General features: G+C 33.8%; 1 protein-coding gene across 1 annotated transcript; it reads right to left on the reverse strand.

Moving 5' to 3' along the window:
• Positions 1-1,624: 1,624 nt before the first annotated feature.
• Positions 1,625-3,659, reverse strand: LOC115709066 (AAA-ATPase ASD, mitochondrial). The gene has a single exon (XM_030637099.2). It carries the CDS (start codon positions 3,452-3,454, stop codon positions 1,973-1,975), a length of 1,482 nt encoding a protein of 493 aa, XP_030492959.2. The 5' UTR covers positions 3,455-3,659; the 3' UTR covers positions 1,625-1,972.
• Between the last annotated feature and the right edge of the window lie 22,613 nt (positions 3,660-26,272).

A 26,272-nucleotide genomic window follows, 5' to 3' on the forward strand; every position in this document is an offset into this window, starting at 1 on the left:
ATTTATTGAGTTTTTTTGGAAATTTATTTAAAATAGAATAAAAGTTAAAGAAAATAAATAAAATATAAAAGTCAAGCCAAGAATTTTTACGTGGTTTGAGTGTTAATGAAATCTAGTCCACGAGTCAATATTATTTGGCTAGAAAAGCTTTCGAGTATTACACATGTGTTCTTGTCTAGTTATGAACCCTAGCTTTTGCCTTAGCTTGTAAGAATTGAAATTCTCACCCTTTGCATGAAAGGGTTTCGTTATATTTATAGGTTAGGGTTTGCATGTAAGCATGGCCCATTGATGAGGTAAATACAAGTAATATATTGACTTTGGGCTCATTCGGTGAGACCCAGCCTGTGAGAAAATGGTTATTTGTACACGTGAAAACAACTTTATAATAACAGGAGGAAAACGTGCGCCACCTTCGCGTGTAATAAAGGCAATTCAATAATTGTTAGATAATTACCATATTTCCTTTTTACGGTTTGCATAATTTTTGGATTTGATTTTAGAGACAAAGTCCTAATATGGTGGGATTCAATATTAAATGAGCATCATATCAACCTTGACATTCAGAAATCTATTTAATTACCCTTTTAGAAGCATTACTAAACAGTTTCCAAATGCTCTCTCTGCCAGGTCCTTCTCTCGCATGGGTGAGATGTTTTTCTAGAACCTAAATGACCTAACTTAGTAACTTAATCCATTATCTTAACTGGGCCTGTAATTAGGCTTTTGTTGTTGAAATGAGATCTTAGAAGTATATTTAGTCCTTCTCCCAAAACATGAATAACACAAACCAATTTATACTCTTACAAAAACATTTACTTCAAAAATATGTATATTTTTAAAGAAAACATTAAAAGGTGTAATACTACCTAATAAATTATATTATTATTGATAAAATTAAATATTTAATTGAATATCTATTATAAAATATGAATCGCATATCGTGTGATACATGTATAATAGCAATACTCGTATATAATCATATTGAAATCATATTATGCGGTCCACAACAATTTATAATTAAAAATAGAACTAGTCTAAAATTGATGGTGGAATGCGTCCGTACAAAGCCTTTTCTGATAAGAATGAGTTGGTCACTTTCTCCTCAATAAAACAAGAAACATATTGCACACCACTACTAATGTAAAGTCACCCTAGTGAGTCTATGTCCAAGTCATTTCCCCATTGATTATTTCTGGTGTTGCAAAGTACATTCAGAAGACAAAAAGGACTTCTTATATCTTTCTCTTGTGGAGAAATTTTATTTTTAATAATACAATTTAATCTTTGTTTAAATAAAAAATATAGTGGGCTCATACTTTATGAAAAAGAGGTGATTTAATACAATGTCTTTCCAGCAATCTAATATTTTAGTACACTTTTTATCGATCACCCTTTGAGAATCATTCTTATCCACTTCAATCCATGAGTATGTGAAAGACAAGTATGTGAAAAATGTTCATTTTTACTTTTACTTTTGTTTCTAAGAATGGTAATAAGACTCTTTTTTTCTTTTGAATTATAATAGATTTTTCTCTTTATTCTTTCTACTCCTTCAATGGTGCAACAAATGAACAACCAGAAATAAACTCTTAAATTTACAACAATTAGTTACATGTACCTTGAAGATGAAATAAACTACTTCATTATGGGTCATAATTACAAGTATTAAGATATTATAAAATAAACAACATAAAATAACGACCAAACCGGGTTGTAGGTATACATGCTTCAATTTATAATTTAAAGATATAAGAAGAAGGAATAGTATCACTAAGAGGGTTATTTTATTTTAGTTATAATGGTATTCAAGATTAATAATCAACCAGAACCGTTTCATAGCAAAGTACCATAGATGATGACCAGCTCTAAGAAAATTCTCTTAATAGTAAGACTATTCCCCTACATTACATATGTTTTCACTATCCTTCAATTGAACTTGTGCCTTCTTCTTCCTTGATTGCTTTATTTTTTATTTCAATTCTTCTTCTGTGGCTGCAATGTCCTCCTCTTCCTTAGCCTCCTGAAGAGCTTGAATCAAGTTACAAAGACATCTCTTGGGATCATCAGTAGGCGATTTCGGCATGAGATTCTCAGCAACATCAGCTGGTGTAATCTTAGTTTCCTTAATCAAACTCTGAATTTTATCAAACATTTGATGGTTTTCAAGTTTCAAATAGTTCTTAGCAAGAACTTTGAACCCTTCAAAGCTACAATAAGAAAGCTCAATATGCTTGTCCATTCTACCCCTCCTTATCAAAGCAGGGTCCAACTTTTCTACATAATTAGTAGTAAAAACAACCAACCTCTCACCCCCACAAGCTGACCAAAGTCCATCAATGAAATTCAAAAGACCAGAAAGAGTAACTTTACTACTATTACCATTGCCACCATTGTTATTATTATTATTATTATTCCCTTCTTGATCATTATTATAAGCTTCTTTCCTTTCCTTACCTCTCTCATAATTCTCCCCTGAAATTTGCTCACCTTTCTTCTTTCTCTGACCAGTAAGATCAAGAGAACAATCAATATCCTCAATCACTATAATAGACTTACCAGTAGTCTCAATCAAAAGCTTCCTAAGCTCAGTGTTATCCTTAACAGCAGTCAACTCAAGATCATAAACATCATAACTCAACAAATTGGCCATGCAAGCAATCATAGTTGATTTCCCTGTTCCAGGAGGACCATAAAGCAAATACCCTCTTTTCCAAGCTTTCCCAATCCTAGCATAGAAATCTTTGCTTTGACTAAAAGTCAACAGATCATTAATAATCTCTTTCTTCTTCTCTGGCTCCAATGCCATGGTCTCAAAAGTTGCAGGGTGCTCAAACACAATATGACTCCACATAGTTTGCTTAAAACTTGACCATTTATAACCAGGACTGTTAGTATAAAGCTTCCTCTGTCTGTTCTTGACTCTAATCTCTTTACCTTCTCTAATCACATGATCCAAATAAGAATCAGTAATTAAATCTCTGTACCTTTTGTGAAAACTCACCTTGTAAAAACGCTTCTCCTGTTCGGGGCAATAAGACATTGACATTCCTGTCCTTATTGGAGAAACCGTTTTGCTCAAAACCCACCAAACTTTGGCCCCTTTGAACTCGTCCGTGACTCGCTCGAACTCGTCCATACTCAGTACGAGGTTAGTGCTGTCTTTTCCCATCTCGGCCTTGAGTCGCTTGGCGCTTTTAGATGTGTTGGAGCTCAAGTAAGCTTCTATGGCGGAATAAGCCTCGCTCCGCTTGAGCCGGTCGCCGGTGAATTCGTGGAATGAGATAGTGATGTAAGGGTAGAAGTGGCCGGTGACTCGGTGAGTGCATTTCTCGAGAAATCGTCGGATTTCATAAGGGCAGTACTGGCGAACGATTGCCCAGATGAACATGAAGCTGGCTATGCTCGAACCCATCGTCGTCCACATCTCCCCCATTGTTGGAGGCATCATCATTTTTCTCTGAGTTTCAGAAAGTTTAGTATATGGGGAGTTTTGGTCTTATATTATTTTTGCTTTACTTTCTCGTTATTAATAAGCTGAAAGCAAAGCTTTTTTCATGGCGGTTTTTTAAAGTTGGGGAAAATGAAAGGAGGATATGTTAGTGTTTATAAGCTAATCAAATTAAAGAGTGAATACCAAACCAAAAGTAGTGTCCCAATATTAACAATATTTATTTAATTAATAGTTATATTATTAATGGAATCTGCAATATTATTCAATTTTTGTAGTATTCAATCTAAAAGATCTTTATATATAAACTGCAAAATCAGAGTCTCTGAATTATATTCTTGCTCGTCAATTTTCAGTAACTTCACAAAGAAAAAGATTTTATATTTTTAGTTATTACGTGGAAAATTATATATAAATATTTATATTCGTACGTAACTGGTAACTGTTTTTGATATGTTAACATGTAATATACACACATTAGTAAGTAGAGAAAATATTTACTGGCTTCCATTATCATCATAATCTGTCAGTTCTGCATCTCTCTCTTTTATTGGAAATGTACGTTTAATATCCCATGCAATGTATAAAATCCTTCAATCATTCAAGTAATATTGATTGGCACTAGGTATTGTAGCATGCGGATGTGATGGGCGTATACTCAAGGCGTTTTCAACTATTTCCACCATAAGTTGTCAATCCAAAATTGCTGAAATTCTAAGTGTCAAAAAGGCACTTAGTTGGATAAAAAGGAATAACAACATTGCTGAGACGGATTGCATTTTAGTTGTTCAAGCTATTCTTAGTTTGGTCTCTATGTCTTCTATATTTGGTTTATTTGTTCAAAATTATCAGTCTATTTTATCTTTTTTAACTAATGTTTCTATTGGTCATGTTAAACGGTCTGCTAACAAAATCGCACACTGTATGGCACGTGGTGCTTGTTATTGGTCAGGTCGTCTTTCTACTGAGGGCGATGTTTCCCTTGCTCTTCAGTCCATTGTATTAGCGGATTTATCTGTCTAATAAAAGTTTTCCTTTATTCAAAAAAAAATATTTACCTTTAAATACATCATCAAAATTATATTTTCTTTATTTTACAGCACACTTTTACATTATACCATACATAATTTCTTTATATTTTTCTCCGCATCATTAAATTAATATTACTTTTATTTTCTACACTATTAACATAATAATTCTTAAACATATATACAATATACACAAATAAAATTTTATTTTTATATTATTAAAATAAATTTAGAAAATAAACTATTCATTTTCTACATATATATATATATATACAAGTTGCACTAATTTGTGTATCTTTACTATACATATATATATATAATATAAAAGAGCTATAGGTACCTTTTTTTTTCATCACATTTAGATAAAAAGTTAAAAGAATCTCTATTATAAATAGATTGTCGTGGACTCTGAGTGTTCTAACACCATAAATGAGTTTTTTTCACCTATATTATCTTTTGAGTAAATTGTGACACATAAAATATTATTTTAGACCTTATATTTTGTAAAAGTTACAAATTAAACTCTTTGTTTTGTTAAATTATAAGATGGAGCTTGTATTTTTTAAAATAAAACAAATAGGATCTTGAGTTTAATTTTCAACATTTTTTTTAATATAACCAACTTGAAGACAATACTTAACAGGAACATATGTGAAAAATTTAACCAGATTTGTTATAACACCTCTAGGTCGAATTATTATTAAGTTTTATTTTGACAAAAAATCAGTTCAGGCTCCTATTTGTACCGTTTTCGAAAATACATGGTCCATTTTTCATTTAACAAAATAGAAGGTCCAATCTGTAATTTTTGTAAAACACAGGATCTAGAATGGTATTTATCCTATTTTTATTTCGCTAGAAATTAACTCCCAAAACATAAATTTTGACGGCAAAACCCCTATAGTGTTAGCAAAATCTCACTTTCATTCACCTAACTCCGCTATTTGCCTATGTAACTCGATTATTGAACAAGTGTTAGGTAAACTCGCTACTGCCATGTCACTAAAAATTAGTGGTATATGTTGACTGAAACACTTTATTTTTGTTTTACCCTATTCATTTTAAGACCAATTTAAAAAAAGGTAAAAAAACAAAAAACCAAATTAAAGGAAAAAAAAATAAAATGTCTAATGAAAATAACAAATTAATGATAAAAGAATAAAAGGAAAAAAAAAACTAAATGAAACCCCAAATATATATATATAGAGAGAGAGAAAGAGAGAGCAGGGGGAAAGACATGAAACCCAACAAATCAAAGGAAACCCTTCACCATTGTCCCACGAAATTGAAGAAAACCCAAAAAATATTAGTGGAAGTTGATGGTTTAGGAAATGTCATTTTGTCTTCAAGGTGAAGATCCTTCTCCCGACTACAGTAAGAACTAGACCCGTATTTTTTAGAATTTTATGGGGTTTCTAAAAATATTAGTGTTGTGGTTATCAATGTCTAGGTGAAATAAGTTAATGGATGATTTTTATACTAATTTTTTTATTTGATAGTAGCTTTCATAGTTTATGGGGTTTGGGATTTGTGGTTCATATCGTGTAAAGTGGTTGTTGTAATAAATCTAACATGCAAGTATACGTTTTGTTTTAACAAGTAATACTCAGGTAAGTGAGATTGTTCCCACGAGAACTGTAGTTAAGTACCAATTTATTAAATTATTGTTTCTATTTGGCAATCGAATAAAAAAGATTAAAAACTAAATAATCTAAGCAAACATTAAATAACAAAACACGCAAATAACAATATATTTAAATAGATGTGAAATTAGGGATGTGATTTCAATTGCTTTGATTACCTAATTGTTAACACCAATTAACCATTCTTCTTCCTCCTATGTGATGATAAATTATAAATTAACATAAACTCTTCTCAGATCATAATAGTCCTAAATTGAATGCCAACTACTGCATCTCTGAGATAGAACAACATACAATTCGCATCAAGCAATAATCTAAAAGTTATATAAACTATGTGAATACTCTCGTTTCACATCAAAACTTATGTTTATTCATTTAGAGCATTCTCAACACTAACCTTTCGCATTTTGTATTGAGATCATAGATCATGCATAAGATGGCCAATCAAACACATGTAATAAGCACAAATATGAATAAATCACAATAACAGGGAAAGAAAGAACAATCAAATAATATTAATCCAAGGAATAATCTCAGTCAATATAATCAAATCCCTAAATAGGGAGTTTAGCTCATAATCAAATCTATAATTAAACTAAGCACAAATAAAAACATAAGAAATCAAGAGAAGAGAAAGAAACTAGATAGAGGATTGCCACGGATCGCCCATGCTTGCTCCAAGATCCTTCTTCTTTTGTTTTTAGCGTTCCATTATGTCTCTCCTTCTATAATTCGCGAATCCCTTTCATTAAATAGAGTTTTTTAGCCCAAAAACGAGAAAAGATGAAGTTATTCTTGACCTGTACGGAGTCAGCACCGCGACGGCCAATAGCCTCACCGCGGCAGCTATAGAAAAGTGAAAAAACAAGCTTTCTGTAGTAGCTCGCAGCAGCCACTTGACCCGTTTTTTTCTACTTCAACATCTCTTAGTAAAATATGCATAACTTTTACATACAAACTCCAAATGAGCTGATTCGAGATGCTTTAAAAATCTAAAAAAAAAAGATCTAAAAGTTTTATGTTTTGATTTTTTCCAAAATCTGATCAGAAAATATTTGAATTTTAGGCTTGAAGTTTCAGCTTTATTTTCTTACAAAATTTTCTCTATTTTATAAAACACCGTTTTTCAAAATTTGACCAATTTATACATTCTAAGTGTTGAAACCTAAAACCAAAGAAAACAAGCGCAATTTTTGAAAAATAATAATAAAGAAGAAAATAAACTATAAAAAATGATCCGAAACTTGGGCTAAAAATAGTCTAGCAAATTCTCACAAACTAAATCCTTACTCGCCCTCGAGTAAGACTAAAAATTAAGAAAAAGAGAAAAAAAAAAAAAGGAAAACTAATACACAATTAACCAAGCCTTCAGACAATCAAACCACTGCTGCAACCTGTGAAACTTCAATCAATTATTTAAACCAGAATTTCAATCCCAAAACTCTAAAATTATTTTGGATGCTTACTTTAAAAAAATAATGTAAAGATACAAATTAACTTCAATATTTGAGAAACATCATATCAATTCTACTCTTTCTAATTTTCCACAATCCGATGATCAATTTACTTGCATGACTTACCTCTCTCCACTAATGTCAACAATCCTTGCTCGAAATCAAAAGGACTTTCAAGGTTGTAATGTATTGGCTTAGGTAATAGGTAGATGAAAAGTTATTTAAGTTATATTATACCATAAGCACACTATCAACCATCAAGCACACACAATAAATTGCATATCTCAAATTGTGCCCAAAAATTTCAATGATTGAGAATACTACAACTATTAGTTCCAACATCACTTTATTTATTCAACACTTTTTTTTTTCTTTTCTTTTCTTTTTCTATTGTTTTTTCATCATCATTTTTTAGATAACATAAATAACATTAGTGATGTTGAAAAATACTTTTATAACTCACACATTGTCTCAATCACCCACTTAAAATAATAATTCCATCCACACACAATTCATCTCCCCTAAACTTATTTCTAAGCTTATGGTATAATTCAAGGGACAAAGATAGAGAATTGCAAGTGGATTCAAAGTTAGTAGCATAAAGTGGCTAAAAAAAATTGAACAGGCTAAGCTCAAACAGGCAAACTAGGGATAATAAAGATAAAGGTAAGCTTGAAAGGCCCAAACGATCCAAAAAAAAACTGCCTCATCATTTTCCAAACAAGCATTGTCAAGGATTTTTCCTCAAAAAAATAATTCATGCAAGTTCTAGCCTATTCAATCAATCTTACCACAAAGCAAAGTAAATAATTATGATACAATCCAACTATTGACAATTTACATCAATACAAAAATTTTACAAGCATCTAAATTAATTTAAAGAGTAAAAAAATTAAGCACGCGATTTAAAATTTCAATCCATTCAACAAATAACAACGGCAAAAAAATCGACATTAGCTTAATTAATAACTAAAACAAACAAATAAAGCTAAACAACGAAAAATAAAATTAAGCCCTTCCCCCAAACTTAAAATTTTACATTGTCCCCAATGTGAAACAAAAATTTAAAGAGAAGAAAACTTATGTTAGGTCCATGCCACATCAAAAAGTGGTTGACGCCCATAATAAGCAGCATGCAGGACAACTTGAAAGTTGTTTTTAAAAATACCCTCAAGCTTGGCATGCGATGAGTTTGAACCAAAATTCACACCAATAACACGAGACTTTGGATGATGATGTAAAGTCCTTTTTTGGCAAGTTAGTTGACAAAATAATTTTTTCATTTATGGTAAGATTGCTTTGCATTCATATTCGATTTCTTGCCTTATAAATTCGGATTGTAGTTGCCCTTTTCCTTGATTGGAAAGTTGCACTTTCAGCTGAACTTTTCTTTGTTGAAAACTTCTCAAAAGAGAAGGAATTCTCTTTTGAAAAGTTGTCTTTTTTAAGGAAACTTTGTTTATTGCCTTTTCCTTATTGATTTCGATTGTATCTTGATACAATCAGAATATCTAATCTATTTTTGGCAGAAATCAAGCATTGATAGAAGATCGGACCCGATTTTAGTAAGTTTCCCGTTTCTGGTCAGATCTGCTGCGTCAGCATCCGATTCTGATGTAGCAGATCGTGTTTTCTTAGGAAAGTTTTTGTACAGCTGTAGATTCGCACTTGTGGTTGCCTCTTTGGTTTCTATGTTCTATAAATAGAGCCTAGAGAGCAACCATTCAAATTACCTCTTCCATTATTCATTTTTTGGATTTATCTTTTGAGAGAAGAGAGTGTTTCTTTGTTTTGTGAGAGCCTAGTTGTTCATCTAGATTCTAGTTGTTTATTTCTGTTCTTACTCTGTCCTAGAGGTTGTGAAGAACTACTTGATTGGACAAGAGATTGGTCTTCGGGAGAAGACTTGATAAAGCCTTACTTCGGGAGGAAGTAAGCACTTGGTCTTCGGGAGAAGACTTGTTGAAGCCTTACTTCGGGAGGAAGTAAGCACTCACACTTCAAAGACGAAGGGAGTTCGGGCTTGAAGGTGTTTCAAGAAGTCAGATTCATAAAGTGGATTACAAAGGATTGCGGCAATACTTTAGAGGGAGTCTAAACTTGTTTAAGTCAATTATCTTTGTAATTTTGATACTTTATTAATTGATTTCATTCTCTGGGCGTGGCCCCGTGGACTAGGAGTGTTCGTGAGAACACTGATACCACGTATAAATCTCTTGTGTCATGTTATTTATTTTTCTGCAAATATTTTATATTCTACCTGTTCTGTTTTGCTGTAGCAGAATTACTTTCTACTGCTGCAAACGCTTACAGTTTTTATATTTTCTTATATACAACTGACATTTGCAAAAACACGATTTTTCAATTGGTATCAGAGCGGGACACTAAACTCTTAGTGTGGTCCTATAACGTTTTTGTGTTAAAATGTCATTTTTTGTAGAAGGAAGTTCTATTTCTAGACCACCGTTGCTTAATGACTCTAACTATCCTTATTGGAAAGTTAGAATGAGGGCCTTCATCAAATCTCAAGATGAGAAAGCTTGGAGAATGGTTCTATCAGGTTGGTCTCTTCCAGTTGAGACAGATTCTTCAGGTAATACTACTATAAAATCTGAACTGGAATGGTCTATTGAAGATGATAAACTTTCTGCCTACAATAGCAAAGGCTTGCATGCTATCTTTAATGGTGTAGGTGAGGGTTACATTAAACTTATATCATCTTGTGTTTCTGCTAAGGAAGCTTGGGAGATCCTTCAAACTCAGTTTGAAGGAACTTCTGATGTGAAAAGATCTAGATTTATCATGCTCCACACTAAATTTGATGAGCTTAGAATGTCTGATAATGAAACTTTAACTGAATTTTATGAAAAATTATCTGACATTGCTAATGAATATTTTGTTCTTGGTGAAAAGCTTGATGACTCTGTTCTTGTGAGAAAAATTGTTAGAGTACTTCCAGAAAGGTTTGATACTAAACTTTTGGCAATAGAGGAAGCTAAAGATTTTAGCACTATGAAGGTGGAAGAATTGATGGGTTCCTTACGTACTTTTGAATTAAATCAACAGATTAAACAAAAGGACAGACCCAAATCCATTGCTGATAAAGGTAAAAGTATTGCTTTAAAAGTTGCTGATAATGAAAATTCTGATAGTGAATGTGATGATGAGATTGCTTTATTAACAAAGAATTTTCAGAACTATATGAAAAAGATGGGAAATAAAAAAGAATATTTCGAAAGTTTCAAAAGGTAATACTTTTATTAAACCATCTGTCTCTAACAAAAAGGGAATTCAGTGCAGGGAATGTGAAGGTTTTGGGCATATTCAATCTGAGTGTGCAAACACTCTGAAAAAGAATAAGAAAAGTTTAAATGTCACTTGGAGTGATGATGAAACCAAAAGTGATGAAGATAATTCTGAAAATGTTGCCCTAACTTCTGTTATGACTAATGTGTTGTGTGATTCACAGGTAAAAGCTAGATTGGTATGTTTGAATAATACCACCAAACAAGAGGGATCAGATTCAGATGAGTCTGAAATCTGTGAAGAGTCTCTTTCTGAATCATGCAAAGTCATGTATGAAAAATGGATTCAGATTGCTTCTGAAAAATAGAGAGTTGAATAAATTGAATAAAAAATTGTCTCATCAAATTGAAATGTGTGAACTAAAAATAAAAGAGTATGAGACAAATGTTTGTGATAAAGATGAAAAAATCACTCTCTTAAAGAAGGAACTTGAAAATTTTAAGAAAAATATTCAAATGCTTAACCCTGGATCTTCTATTTTTGAAAAAGCACAGAATGCAGGTCAAAGAGGTTTCGCAGGCATTGGATCAAATGGAATGGAAAATTCTGGAGTCACGAAGTTTGTAAAATCTAGTGTTCCAACGAATCATTCTGAGGCTACAAAGTCTGCTGCAACAGTTTCACAGCCTGTTGTAGCAAGAGCTGTTTTTGATGTCGCAAAATCTCCAGGATTTTCGAAAAGAGTAAGATCTCATATAAAAAGATTTGTTCCTACTTGTCATTTTTGTGGTAGAAAATGACATATCAGACCTAAATGTTTCACGTTGAAAAATTTGTTTAAAACAAATTATTTTGGTAATTTGAAATTTTTTCAAAAGAAACATAGTGCTTTGAAACATAAATGAATTAAAAAAGAAAAATGTCTAGTTGGTTTTTCTGATAAAAGTGCTGCTTCTCAAATGTGGTATTTTGACAGTGGTTGTTCTAGACATATGACAGGTGACAAGGATTTTTTAATGAATATCAAACCAATGCAATGTGGTGAGGTCACGTTTGGTAATGGCTTAGCTGGTAAAGTTGTTGGTATGGGAACTCTAAATTTTGAAGGGTTACCTAGACTGAAAAATGTGATGTTAGTTGAAGGACTAAGGGCTAATTTACTTAGCATTAGTCAAATTTGTGACCAAGGGTATACTGTTTCATTTGATAGTGATCATTGCTATATTCTTAATGATGATAATGAATGTATCTTGCAAGGATTTTGATCCAATGATAACTGTTACACTCTAACCCCTGTGTTTACTTGTCATTCAGCTATCAACAACACCACAGGTTTGTGGCATGCCAAGCTTGGGCATATTAATTATAAAAACCTAAAAAAATTGTCAAATGCAGGTATTGTTCGAGGATTTCCCAAGCTTGGTAAAGAAAGTGTTGGTAAGTGTGAACCGTGTCAACTTGGGAAGCAATTAAAAATCACTCACAAGCCTGTGTCTGATATCAATACCTCAAAAGTATTGGAATTGCTTCACATGGATCTTATGGGTCCAATCCAAGTTGAAAGTTTGAATGGTAAACGATATATCTTTGTTTGTGTTGATGATTTCTCACGTTTTACTTGGGTAGATTTCATAAGAGAAAAGTCTGACACTTTTGATGCCTTTAAAACTCTTTGTTTGAGATTAAGAGTTGAGAAAGGTTGTAATATTGGGAAAATTGTTCGAATCCGAAGTGATCATGGTAAGGAGTTTGAAAATTCTGTGTATGATGATTTTTGCAAGTCTACAGGTATAACTCATGAATTTTCAGCTCCCAAAACTCCTCAACAAAATGGAGTTGTTGAGAGGAAGAATCGAACCTTGCAGGAAATGGCAAGAGTGATGTTAAATAGCAAGAAATTGACAAGGCGCCTATGGGCTGAAGCTATTAACACAGCTTGCTACATAATAAACAGAGTGTTTATTCGTCCAGGTACCTCAAAAACATCTTATGAAATCTGGAAAGGTAAGCGCCCCAATGTAAGTCATTTTCATGTTTTTGGATGTGTGTGTTATGTCTATAGAGATCGTGAGCATATTGGTAAATTTGATGCTAAAAGTGATGTTGGTGTGTTTATTGGATATTCCTTAAACAGTAGAGTTTATGGTGTTTATAACAGGAGAACTCAAACTGTTTTGGAATCAGCTAATGTGGTTGTTGATGATTTTAAAGATTTTTCAGAGTTTTCCACAGAAGCCAAGATAGATAGTCTCATGGATGCTCCTCCGTGGGCAAAAGCGCATCCCGATGCGGCAGAACCCATTTCGATGCCGCAAATGACGAATCACATCGCAACCGAGACCGGAGAACCGTAACCGTCTATCTTGACTCATCCAAACATCATCACTGATTCTATTCAGAAAGAACCAAGCACCAGAGTCAAATTGAATCATCCAAAAGATCTCATTCTTGGAAATCCTGAAGAAAGCATGGTAACTCGCAGAAGGTATGTTAATTTAATCAGCTTTCTTTGTTTTGTTTCTTAATATGAACCGAAAAATGTGAAGGAAGCCATGACCTTTGAGGAATGGCTCAATGCAATGCAAGAGGAACTCAACCAATTTGTTCGCAACAAGGTATGGATTTTGGTCCGAAGACCAAAAGGTATAAATGTAATTGGAACAAAGTGGTTATTTAAAAATAAAAGTGATGAGTTCGGTACAATTGTGAGAAACAAGGATCGTTTGGTGGCACAAGGATACACACAGGTAGAAGGTATTGATTTTGATGAAACTTTTGCTCCTGTTGCAAGATTAGAATCAATTCGTTTACTTTTGTGTATTGCTTGTATTTTGAATATTAAATTGTTTCAAATGGATGTAAAATCTGCCTTCCTAAATGGAATTTTGAATGAGGAAGTTTATGTTGAGCAACAAAAAGGATTCGAAGATCCTCAATTTCCAGACCATGTGTACAAGCTTGAAAAAGCTTTGTATGGTCTGAAACAAGCTCCTCGAGCTTGGTATGAAAGGTTAACTCAATTTTTACTTTCACATGATTATCGAAGAGGTAGTGTAGATAAAACTCTTTTCATCAAGCATATAAAATCTGATTTTATCATTGCTCAAATTTATGTTGATGATATAGTTTTTGGTTCTACATCTAACCATGAAGTGCAGGTTTTTGTTGATCAAATGAAAAGTGAATTTGAAATGAGCATGGTTGGTGAGCTTACTTTCTTTTTGGGTCTTCAAGTGAGACAAATGGAAGGAGGTACATTTGTATCTCAAATTAAGTATGCTAAGAACCTTGTCAAGAAATTTGGTCTTGAATCGGCTAAGCAGGTAAGTACTCCAATGAGCACCACATTGAAATTGACAAAAGATGAGAATGGAGTAAAGGTAAACACTACACTTTATCGTAGCATGATTGGAAGTCTTTTATATTTAACTGCTAGTCGTCCTGATATTTGTTACAGTGTGGGAGTTTGTACTAGATATCAAAGTAATCATATGGAATCTCATGTATCTGCTGTAAAAAGGATTATTCGATATGTTAATAGTACTCTTGATTATGGAATTTGGTACTCAAAGATACTAATTCTAATCTTGCTTGTTTTAGTGATGCAGATTTGGCAGGCAATGCTGATGATCGAAAGAGCACAAGTGGAGGTTGTTTCTTTCTTGGGAATAATCTAGTATCTTGGCATAGCAAGAAACAAAATTCCATTTCTTTGTCCACTGCCGAAGTTGAGTACATAGCTGCTGGCAGTTGTTGTACTCAACAGTTATGGTTGAAACAAATGTTGATTGATTATGGATTTGAATTGGGTGTTTTAACTATCTTTTGTGATAACACTAGTGCCATAAATATTTCCAAAAATCCTGTTCAACATTCTAGAACAAAGCACATTGATATAAGGCATCACTTTATTAGGGAACTTGTTGAAAATAAATCTTTGCAATTAGAATATGTTGATACTGAAAAACAATTAGCAGATATTTTCACAAAGGCCCTAGATTCAAGTCGCTTTGACTCCCTCAGAAATTCTTTGGGAGTTTGCATTGTCTAAATCTCTCTTGTTCATATTTTTGTACAATATTGTTATGTGATTCTTCTCTAGCTTTTAATCTTCTTTCATTGTATTTTGACAAATCATGTTTATGCTTTTGGATTATAATTAGTTAGGATCTCATTCTTATCATACTTTGTGATGTTGTGTTGAAAGGTTCATGTTACTCTTTATTTGTGTCTAGGATTAACTAATGTACTTATACAGAGTTGAGCAATTTTTGTTTCAGACTTGTCAGGCCCCTTGCTGGAATAGAGCTACCCATACTGAGGTGTGAAAGCCATCTTTTGAGTAAGCTGGAACATTGTAATTAGCAACTATGATGAGGATGCACTACCATAGAAAAGGGCTACCTTCAGTATGGTGTGATAGCATCCAGTTGCGGGATCAAATTGAAAAAGGCGAAAATGAAAAATCTTGCCAAGGACAATGATCCTATTTTCACTGCACACACTTTTGTCTGACAAGTGTGTTCAAATTTGTAAGTCTCCTCTACTAAATTAAATTGATAATCCTGGTTCACAATCTTTAGTAACATGCATATCTTTTTCCTCATCATCAATTAAGTATGATTTGCTCCTGAGATACTAATTAGTTATTTTCCTTAAAAGCATAACATGTATTTTATTTTGTCAATTTTCAATGATATTTGATCACATTGCTTGTTTAGAATCTCATATATTTATTGTACACATTGTATTTTATTTTCGGTTTTACTCAAAAATAAAAAAAATAAATAAAAAAAAGAGGGAGGCGTGTGACTTGCATCATGGGTTAAGGAAATCTTGTGCTTAAATGGTAAGTATCAACATTCATTCTTCTTTGATTTATTTTGATATTTTTCCAAGTAAAGATTAATCTTTATATGGTAATGTGTCTTTATTCTTGAAAGATTGATTTATTTTTGGAAATATTGTTGGCAATTCTAGTTTCCTTTTATTTTTTTTTTTTAAAAAAAAAGGGAAAGGACTTGAGGAGTGGGCGGTTTCCTTTTATGTGTTCATGGGCTGGCGGTTACCATTTAAATTTTCAAAATTGGTTTCCTTTTCTTGTCTTGCTTTCAAGTTTATATAAACCAATCTTTGTCATTTAACTCACCACCTACCCGAACCGTTTTTCTTGTTTCTTGTGTGTCTCTGTTCATCTTCTTTTTCAGATCCAAAATGGTGAGAACCAAGAATCTAGGGCACTCTAAAAAACTGGAAGAAACCGTTGCAACTCCTTCCAATGCACCCCCTGCTGCCTCAGTTCATCCTCCTGCTGTTGCAAAGCCTGGAGATTCATCGCTTCCCCAGCGTGAATCTCAAACCGAGAAGCCAAAACGTCCACCCAAGCAAGTTGCTCGAAAATCTGTAAGACCTCTTCGAACCTGGTCTTCTTCATCTGAATCTTCGAAGGAATCTCCTCCTCCGTTGGCTGTTCCTCCTCCTGCTACATCAATGCCTGGCTCCACTCCAACAGGCCCTTCTACTCGAACTCGAGCCCAGCAAGCCTCTGCTAAGAAGGAACTTCGAGCCTCGCAATCTCGTGATAAGACAGTCCCTTCAGCCAAGAAGAAACTAAAGACTAATCCACCCTCGGCCTCATCAAATTCCAGTTCAGAAGAAGAGGATCCAATGGAAGTTTCTTCAGACAAATCAGTGTCTCTTCACTCTGAGAAGGACAGTGAGGACACAGAACTCGAGCCAGAGCATCCTCGACCAAAATTTGCTTCTGCAGCAAAGGCCTCTGCTGCTGCCAAAGGCAAGCAGCCCATGGAAGATCCCTCTCCTGGTAATGTCCCTTCCTCTCTTTCTGGTTGTCCTCGATTTTATTATCGAGACAATGAACGTGACTGGAATTTATATGCAAACCGTAAGTTTGAAAGTGAGAGGAACTATGATTTGCATGCTCATCTTGTTTATGGTATTGTAAAGTTCATTCAATTTCATCAATGGGAAAACACTCTCACCGGTTTCATTGGATACATTGCAAACATTGTTAAGGATTTTTATCCTAATCTCATTGATGATTTCCTTGATGAGCATTCTAGACTTTATCGAAGAGTTTATGTTAGGGGTCATTGGTTCTCTTTTTCTAAAAAGGATATTGCTCAAGCTTTGCAATTGCCCGAGAATGTCTCCAATGCAGTGATGTCCATGGATCGTGAGTTGATGCACTCTGAACTCACGGGTGCTCGTTCTGAGTTGAAACCAGGGGAGAGTCTTCGAATCACTCACCTCACTTTTGCTCATGCTTCTCTTATGCGGTTTGCCTTAAGAAATTGGGTTCCTAATTCAAACAAGACCGTAGTATCTCAAGATGTGGCTTCACTCTTATACCGCATCACTTCTGGCACTTCAATTGATTTGGCCTCCCACATTCTGAACAAGATTGTCTCCTTCCGAAGAGGTAAAAAGCCAGCCTTTAAACTTGTGTTTCCAAATCTAAATTATAAGGTTTTATTTTCTCAGAAGAATGTGGCCCAATCTCATGAAACACTTGAGCCTCCTATCAGTGGACCTACATTCCAGCCCTCTGAATACTTTGAAGGTGTGTTTCAAAAACGGCTGGTGCTGCTGCTGCAAGTTCAAGTTCTGCTGCAGCAGAACTCCTGGAAGTCAAGTCCGAACTTCAGAATGTGCATAATCGCCTTGGAGCAATGGAAGAAGTCCAGCATGAGATGTCCAAGCAACTGTCTTCTTTGATTAAACTCTACCGAGACTAAGTTGTTTCTTCTTTGCTTTTGATTGAACTTATATCTATTTTTCTTTCTTTGTTTACTTTGGCACTCCGATAAACAAATAGGGGGAGAGATAGTTATTTTTAATTTATTTTTAATTTGTTTGTTGCCCAACTCTGGACCCTTTTTCCAGGGGGAGTTGTGGTTGGTTAGTAATTGTGAACATATCTTTTAAAGTTAGCATATTTTTGGTTTCTTTGTGATATTCGATTGTGTTACTCAGGGGGAGTAGTATCTTTTGCTCTTGCTAACTTTGTCTTGCAGGTACTTTATGTTAAAAATTATTTTGTTCATCTAAAGTGCCAAAGGGGGAGATTGTAAAGTCCTTTTTTGGCAAGTTAGTTGACAAAATAATTTTTCCATTTATAGTAAGATTGCTTTGCATTCATATTCGATTTCTTGCCTTATAAATTCGGATTGTAGTTGCCATTTTCCTTGATTGGAAAGTTGCACTTTCAGCTGAACTTTCCTTTGTTGAAAACTTCTCAAAAGAGAAGGAATTCTCTTTTGGAAAGTTGTCTTTTTTAAGGAAACTTTGTTTATTGCCTTTTCCTTATTGATTTCGATTGTATCTTGATACAATCAGAATATCTAATCTGTTTTTGGCAGGAATCAAGCATTGATAGAAGATCAGACCCGATTTTAGTAAGTTTCCCGTTTCTGGTCAGATCTGCTGCGTCACCATCCGATTCTGATGTAGCAGATCGTGTTTTCTTAGGAAATTTTTTGTACAGCTGTAGATTCGAACTTGTGGTTGCCTCTTTGGTTTCTATGTTCTATAAATAGAGCCTAGAGAGCAACCATTCAAATTACCTCTTCCATTATTCATTTTTTGCATTTATCTTTTGAGAGAAGAGAGTGTTTCTTTGTTTTGTGAGAGCCTAGTTGTTCATCTAGGTTCTAGTTGTTTATTTCTGTTCTTACTCTGTCCTAGAGGTTGTGAAGAACTACTTGACTGAACAAGAGATTGGTCTTCGGGAGAAGACTTGATAAAGCCTTACTTCGGGAGGAAGTAAGCACTTGGTCTTCGGGAGAAGACTTGTTGAAGCCTTACTTCGGGAGGAAGTAAGCACTCACACTTCAAAGACGAAGGGAGTTCGGGCTTGAAGGTGTTTCAAGAAGTCAGATTCATAAAGTGGATTATAAAGAATTGTGGCAATACTTTAGAGGGAGTCTAAACTTGTTTAAGTCAATTGTCTTTGTAATTTTGATACTTTATTAATTGATTTCATTCTCTGGGCGTGGCCCCGTGGACTAGGAGTGTTCGTGAGAACACTGATACCATGTATAAATCTCTTGTGTCAACTTATTTATTTTTCTGCAAATATTTTATATTCTGCCTGTTCTGTTTTGCTGTAGCAGAATTACTTTCTGCTGCTGCAAACGCTTACAGTTTTTATATTTTCTTATATACAACTGACATTTGCAAAAATACGGTTTTTCAGATGAGCTTGGGAAGAAATTGTTGATAGCTCGTAGCGAATACAATATGGCGAATACAGTATTAGAGGAAAATAAGGGTCCATTGGTTGTTCACAATATAGTGAAGTTGACGACTTCAAATCAACAACTACATGTGATTCTTCAGCCACCAATGACACCTCTTTCTCACTTTCCTCAAATAACCTCTCAATTGGTTGTTTAGTTTCCTCATGACCATCCACATCTTTCACTGTGATTTGATCTTCAATAACTTCATAATTGAGGATGGATGTTTCTTCATTCACCCAATTGAGATCATCATTTGTTGAGCAAGCACCCAATGTACCAAATTTTCAGTCACTTCAAAGGATTATTTCTCTTCAGTTATAGGCTTAATCTCTTCTATATATTCATCTAATGGTGCTTCTACTAAATTCAAACAACTCTCATAACTTTCGTTATTTGAGTTATTATCCTTAAAACACTCTGAATCATGCGTCATTAAATTATCACATAGAGCTTTTACCATGTCCGCCAAGCGATTAATCTCTTCTGGAAGTGAGAGTATATTCTCCTCTTCTTCAATTGGTTGGGGTGAGTTTGGACAATAAGGAGTGTATTGGTGACTCTAACCCTGAAGTGATGGATCCCAGTGCCAATCGTAATCAAAATCTGACATATCATTCAACAGATTTATTACATCATTACTTCTCCTTAACAAAGGCTTTCCAATTACCTCTGCCCCATAATCCACATAACTTTTTGTTTCATCATCAAGTCCGTTGTAAAAGAATAGAGTAAAACACCCACTTGAGAAATCAAGATAACATATCTCTCCGAGCTCCTTAAATTTTCCCCAAGCATAATAGAATGGCTCATAGTGTTGTTGGATAAAATTCACAAGGTATAGTATTTGGATTTACCTTGCAGGTCAAATACAAAAACATTAGTAAAATTAAATAAAAAGAAACCAAATTAGAATGGAATTCAACTATATTTATATTAACTAAATCAGTCCTCGCCAACGGCGCCAAAAACTTGTTGTGATAAATCTAACAAGCAAGTATACGTATCGTCTTAACAAGTAATACTCAAGTAAGTGAGATCATTCCCATGAGGACTATAGTTAAGTACTAATCAATTGAATTCTTGTTTGTATTTGACAATCGAATAAAATTTTTTTGAAACTAAACTATCTAAGCAAGCATTAAATAACAAAACATGCAAATAGCAATATATTTAAATAGATGTGAAATTAGGAATGTAATTTTAATTGCTTTGATTACCCAATTGTTAACAATAATTAATCATTCTTCTTCCTCCTATGTGATGACAGATTATAAATTAACCTAAAGTCTTCTCAGATCATAAAGGTCCTAAATTGCATACCAACTATTGCATCTCTGAGATAGAACAACATACAATTCGCATTAAGTAATAATCTAAAAGTCACATAAACTATATGAATACTCTCGTTTCATATCAAAACCTATGGTGCTGTTTGGTAACACTTTTGTTTTCTAATTTTTAATCACAAAATAAAAGTAAATTTTATTTTTGAAAAATAAAAATGCGTTTTGTAACCATTTTTGTTTTTTTTAATTTTAAAAATAGAAAACAAAAGTGTCTTTTGTAAAGTTCATTTTTTATTTTAATTTTATTTAAGTCAGGTCTAGGTCTGGGGTCGAATTCGAGGATGGGTCAAAGGCCGGGTTCAGCGCCAGGGCCGTGGGGGAGATTTGGATTTGGGTCTGGTCGGAGTCCAATATACTGATTAAGAAAAAAAAAACTGTTTAAAAAAAATTGAAAGTGATTTTTTTTTTTAAATTTTGATTCTCAATTAAAAAATTAAAAAGTGAAAATAGTTTTATAGAACATGTTTTTGAAAAATATTTTCACTTTTCTAATTTTAAAAATAGAAAACTCATTAAAAAAGTGTTACCAAACACAACCTATGTTTATTCATTTAGAGCATTCTCAACACTAACTTTTCAGATTTTGTAATGAGTTCATAGATCATGCATAAGGTGGCCAATCAAATACATGTAATAAGCATAAATATGAATAAATTACAATAATAGGGAAAGAAAGAACAATCAAATAGAATTAATCACTGAAATAATCTCAGTCAATATCCATCAAATCCCTAAATAGGGAGTTTAGCTCATAATCAAGTCCATAATTATACTAAACACAAATAAAAACATAAGAAATCAAGAGAAGAGAAAGAAACAAACATAAACGTACCATTATATCTTTCTAAGTCAATATCACTTAGTTGATCTTAGATCAATAGATTTTAATCCTGAGATGATTAGGTTCGAGCTTAACTACATTATTTGTGTTCTTTGACTTGTTCGTTAAAGCTAACCAATTGGATCAGCTTAATACTTACATCTTGGGAACATGGTAGTACAATTGAGTGGGAGAGCTAATCATAGATACAAAATCTATAGCTTCTATAATGACATAGAAGTGAAATGATGATTTCCTTTGAGCTTGGCTTAATAGAGACAAATGGAAGAGCTCTTATTTTAGTAATTATATTAGTTTACTGAAATATTACTTATAGGAAGCAAAGTGTTTTAAGGATAAAATACATTAAGGGTAGAACGATAAATTTATCCCTACTCGATGTAAATCATCTATATAGGATCTTTGGTTATTTAGATTATAACAATGGATAATTAATAACGTATCTATTTTTGGAACATATAGAGCATTCTATATAATTAGGAGTGTAATTTCGAATTTATATGGAGTCGGAAGGAATTAATAAGTTAAGAAATTTACTCGGTAAATTCTAGATATACTTATTGGGAGCTTGATTATATAAGCCCATGGTTCCCGCTCTAGTTGAGATAATATTAGCTTGTAGACTCAGTTAATTGGTTTTAATTCACCAATTAGACTATGTCTTATATATGAATTTTCACTAAGTAACGCCTTAATTGAGAAGAAAAGAGGATTTAGGGTTTATTTGTTAATTAAGAGACTTTGTAAGGTCTAATTAATAATAAGTTAAATGGTAATTTTATTTGATAATTAATTATAATTATTAAATAAATAGATTTGACATTTAAAGGATTAAAATTGAAATATGGTATTTGTGAAAGGAAAAGATAAGTTGTTAAATAAATGGCAAAATTAAAAATAGTGGGGCCCATAACATGGCCGACCACTTAAAGGAATTTTTAGCCATTATTTTATTTTTTTTAATTCTATATAATTTAAACCCTAACCCTAGATGAAATCCTATAAATAGATAATGATAGGCTCCTATTTTCATAAGCTCCTCAGACTATTCTGTCAAACAACTGAAAAAGAGCCTCTCTATTGATTTTGAATTCTCTCTCTCTTCTCTCTTCATAATTTGAAGTGCCCTACAGTGAAGAGTACCTTGCCCACACAATTCAAGTCAATACTCAATCATAGTTCAGAAGATTATGAAGAACTTCATCACCTAAGAAGATCCAAGTTCAGATCTTGCCAGTACTCTGCGACAGATAGGAATAAGAGTTAGAGATCTGAATAGAAGGAACCATAATATTCTGCTACCACCAATGTAAGGTTTTTTAGAAATTTATATGTGTTTAATTCATTGTCTCAAGAAATTTATGTTAAGAATGTTAGATTATAGAATATAATCAAATATACATGTTAGTAAATCTAGATTCTGGTAAAACAACTTCCATCACATGCATGGGTGAGGGTATACCCTTCACCAACCTAGGGTTTTGCACTCAACACGTTTCTTTAGCTAGTGATTACAACTTGGCGATCAGACCGTTGGTGGCTAGGGAACCTCTTAATCGTGTGGTGTACAACTGCGGTATCCCAATTTGTAGGACTTGCTACACGTGTCGCCCAAAGGTTTCACCTTACAAAGTTGGTGTATAAACAAATTGTTGGGCAAAAAGGAGTTGCAGAGCACGTACGCGCAATACCAAGGTCTTACGTAGGGGACAAGATTTGATTTGGTGTTAGAAGATATGCAACCGTCGGGTTTATCTCTAGATTAAGTTTTAGGGAGTTCCACAAAGGTCTGACTTAGGCCTTCCTAGATCAACTGATTTGCTACCATCTTGGAGTGTGTGTAACTTTTACGTACTTTCAGTAGCAAGAGCATTCGCTGAGAATCCCGAAGTCCTCTCCGCATTCACTGACAGGGAGAGCCTTTGGGTATTACAGCGTCTTTCGTAACCCTGGTAAGGGGAAGACATAGGATAACAATATGCAATATTGTGTGGCACCCTTCCTTGACTGCCATGTACAAATCATCCGGAAACAAGGATAACAGACAGGTAAACCAAATTGTTTTTTTAACAAGAGCTTTGAATCTAATGAACACCTCAAAGGTTTGAGATTTTTGTGCTAAGGGGAAAATCCAAGTATACTTGCTAAAATCATCAATAAAGTGAATATAATATCTAAATCCATCCTTAGAGGGACTGTAGGAAGGTCCCCATAAATCAGTATGCAACAATTCCAAGGGTTGATTAGCACAAGTTGGAGACAAGGAAAAGGAAAGTTTATGACTTTTTCCTTTTTGACATACTTCACAGAATTTTAAGTCCTTAATTGAGCCTGATTTAGGAAGTTTAGACAATATTTTTCTTAAAATTTGAGATGAAGGGTGACCAAATTTGCAATGCCATACAATCATTTGACATTGAACATTTACTCCTCAAATTAGTACAGCATTGACTACAAGAAGGTGGCAAAAAATCAAATGATTGAAGAGAACTAGTGAGGGACTCAAAGGAGGTGGCAAGGTGACATTGCAAATTAGTGGATGAAGGTGAATGAGAGTCATCTCCAAGCATTCAAAGGCCATTTTTATGCTACCCTTTCAGCAAGACCCTCTTTCATTGTTTGTCCCTGACAAAACAACAAGATTTGTGAAACTCAAGAAGTACTCATTGTTATCTGTTAGCTTGAAGACACTAACTAGATTTTTAGCGATAAGAAGGACAATTAGGAGAGAATTTAATTGTAAGGAAGAATTAGATGGAGATGGAAGAAGAGCATGACCAATGTGACAAATTACCAACTTCTTACCATTTCCTATAGCCAAAGATTTTGAACCAGTATAAGGGGTAACATTATCTAGATGTTCCATGCCAAAAGCAACATGGTTTGCAGCACCAATATCTGCATACCACATGAAGTCATCTGGAAAATCTGACATTGTGGATGATGAGTACGCTTGAGGATCAAGATCAGCTTCAGATTCATTCAAATAAGCACGAGGTTAATTGGAGGAAGGTTTAGGGTGGTGAAAGCTTTGTAAAACCGATAATGATATATAGCAATAGTATGACCCATTTTGAGACAAACTTGACACAGAGGTCTTGAACTATGTGAAGAAAAGAAACGAGTATATGGCTTGGCACTAGGTCTTGAAGTAGATTTAGATGTTGAGTCTCGAGTAAATGGAGATCTGTAAGGGCTAGGGTGATTAGTTCTTAAAGAACCAATTGTGAGATTGGTTGCCATCTTGGAAGACAGATCAAAAACATTGTGATGGCGCTCAAGTTGACACTCATAAGCCACTAACAGGGCTTGAATTTCTTCCAGGGACTTATATTCACTGCTGGATGTTATTCCTGATGTAAAGTCCTTTTTTGGCAAGTTAGTTGACAAAATAATTTTTCCTTTTATGGTAAGATTGTTGTACATTCATACCTGATTTCTTACCTTATAAATTCGGTTTATAGTTGCTCTTTTCCTTGTTAGGAAAGTTGCACTTTCAGCTGAACTTTCCTTTGTTGGAAACTTCTTAAAAGAGAAGCAATTATCTTTTGGAAAGTTATCTTTTTTAGGGAAACTTTGATTATTGCCTTTTCCTTATTGATTTCGATTGTATCTTGATACAATCAGAATATCTAATCTGTTTTTGGCAGGAATCAAACATTGATTAAAGGATCGGACCCGATTATAGCAAGTTTCCCGTTTCTGGTGTGATCTGCTGCGTCAGCATCTGAATCTGATGTAGCAGATCATGTTTTCTTAGGAAAGTTTTTGTACAGCTGTAGATTCAAACTTGTGGCTGTCTCTAAGGTTTCTATGTTCTATAAATAGAGCCTAGAGAGCAGCCATTCGAATTAGCTGTTCCATTAATCATTTTTTGCACTTATATTATTTGAGAAAAGAGAGTTTTTCTTTGTTTTGTGAGAGCCTAGTTGTTCATCTAGGTTCTAGTTGTTTATTTCTGTTCGTACTCTGTCCTAGAGGTTGTGAAGAAGTACTTGACTGAACAAGAGATTGGTCTTCGGGAGAAAACTTGATAAAGCCTTACTTCGGGAGGAAGTAAGCACTTGGTCTTCGGGAGAAGATTTGTTGAAGCCTTACTTTGGAAGGAAGTAAGCACTCACACTTCAAAGACGAAGGGAGTTCGGGCTTGAAGGTGTTTCAAGAAGTCAGATTCATAAAGTGGATTATAAAGGATTGCAGCAATACTTTAGAGGGAGTCTAAACTTGTTTAAGTCAATTGTCTTTGTAATTTCGATACTTTATTAATTGATTTCATTCTCTGGCCATGGCCCTGTGGACTAGGAGTGTTCGTGAGAACACTGATACCACGTACAAATCTCTTGTGTCAAGTTATTTATTTTTCTACAAAATATTTTATATTTTGCCTGTTCTGTTTTGCTGTAGCATAATTACTTTCTGCTTCTGCAGACGCATACTGTTTTATATTTTCTTATATATAATTGACATTTGCAAAAACACGGTTTTTCAATTGGTATCAGAGCGGGACACTAAATTCTTAGTGTGGTCCTATAACGTTTTTGTTTTAAGATGTCATTTTTTGCAGAAAGAAGTTCTATTTTTAGACCACCGTTGCTTAATGACTCTAACTATCCTTATTGGAAAGTTAGAATGAGGGCCTTCATCAAATCTCAAGATGAGAATGCTTGGAGAATGGTTCTATCAGGTTGGTCTTTTCCAGTTGAGACAGATTCTTCAAGTAATACTACTGTAAAATCTTAACTGGAATGGTGTATTGAAGATGATAAACTTTCTGCCTACAATAGCAAAGCCTTGCATGCTATCTTTAACGGTGTAGGTGAAGGTTACATTAAACTTATATCATCTTGTGTTTCTGTCAAGGAAGCTTGGGAGTTCCTTCAAACTCAGTTTGAGGGAACTTCTGATGTGAAGTGCTCTAGATTTATTATGCTTCAAACTAAATTTGATGAGCTTAGAATGTCGGATAATGAAACCTTAACTGAATTCTATGAAAAATTAT

The sequence above is a fragment of the Cannabis sativa genome, chromosome 3, assembly GCF_029168945.1.
Source record: "Cannabis sativa cultivar Pink pepper isolate KNU-18-1 chromosome 3, ASM2916894v1, whole genome shotgun sequence".
Taxonomy (NCBI): Eukaryota; Viridiplantae; Streptophyta; class Magnoliopsida; order Rosales; family Cannabaceae; genus Cannabis; species Cannabis sativa.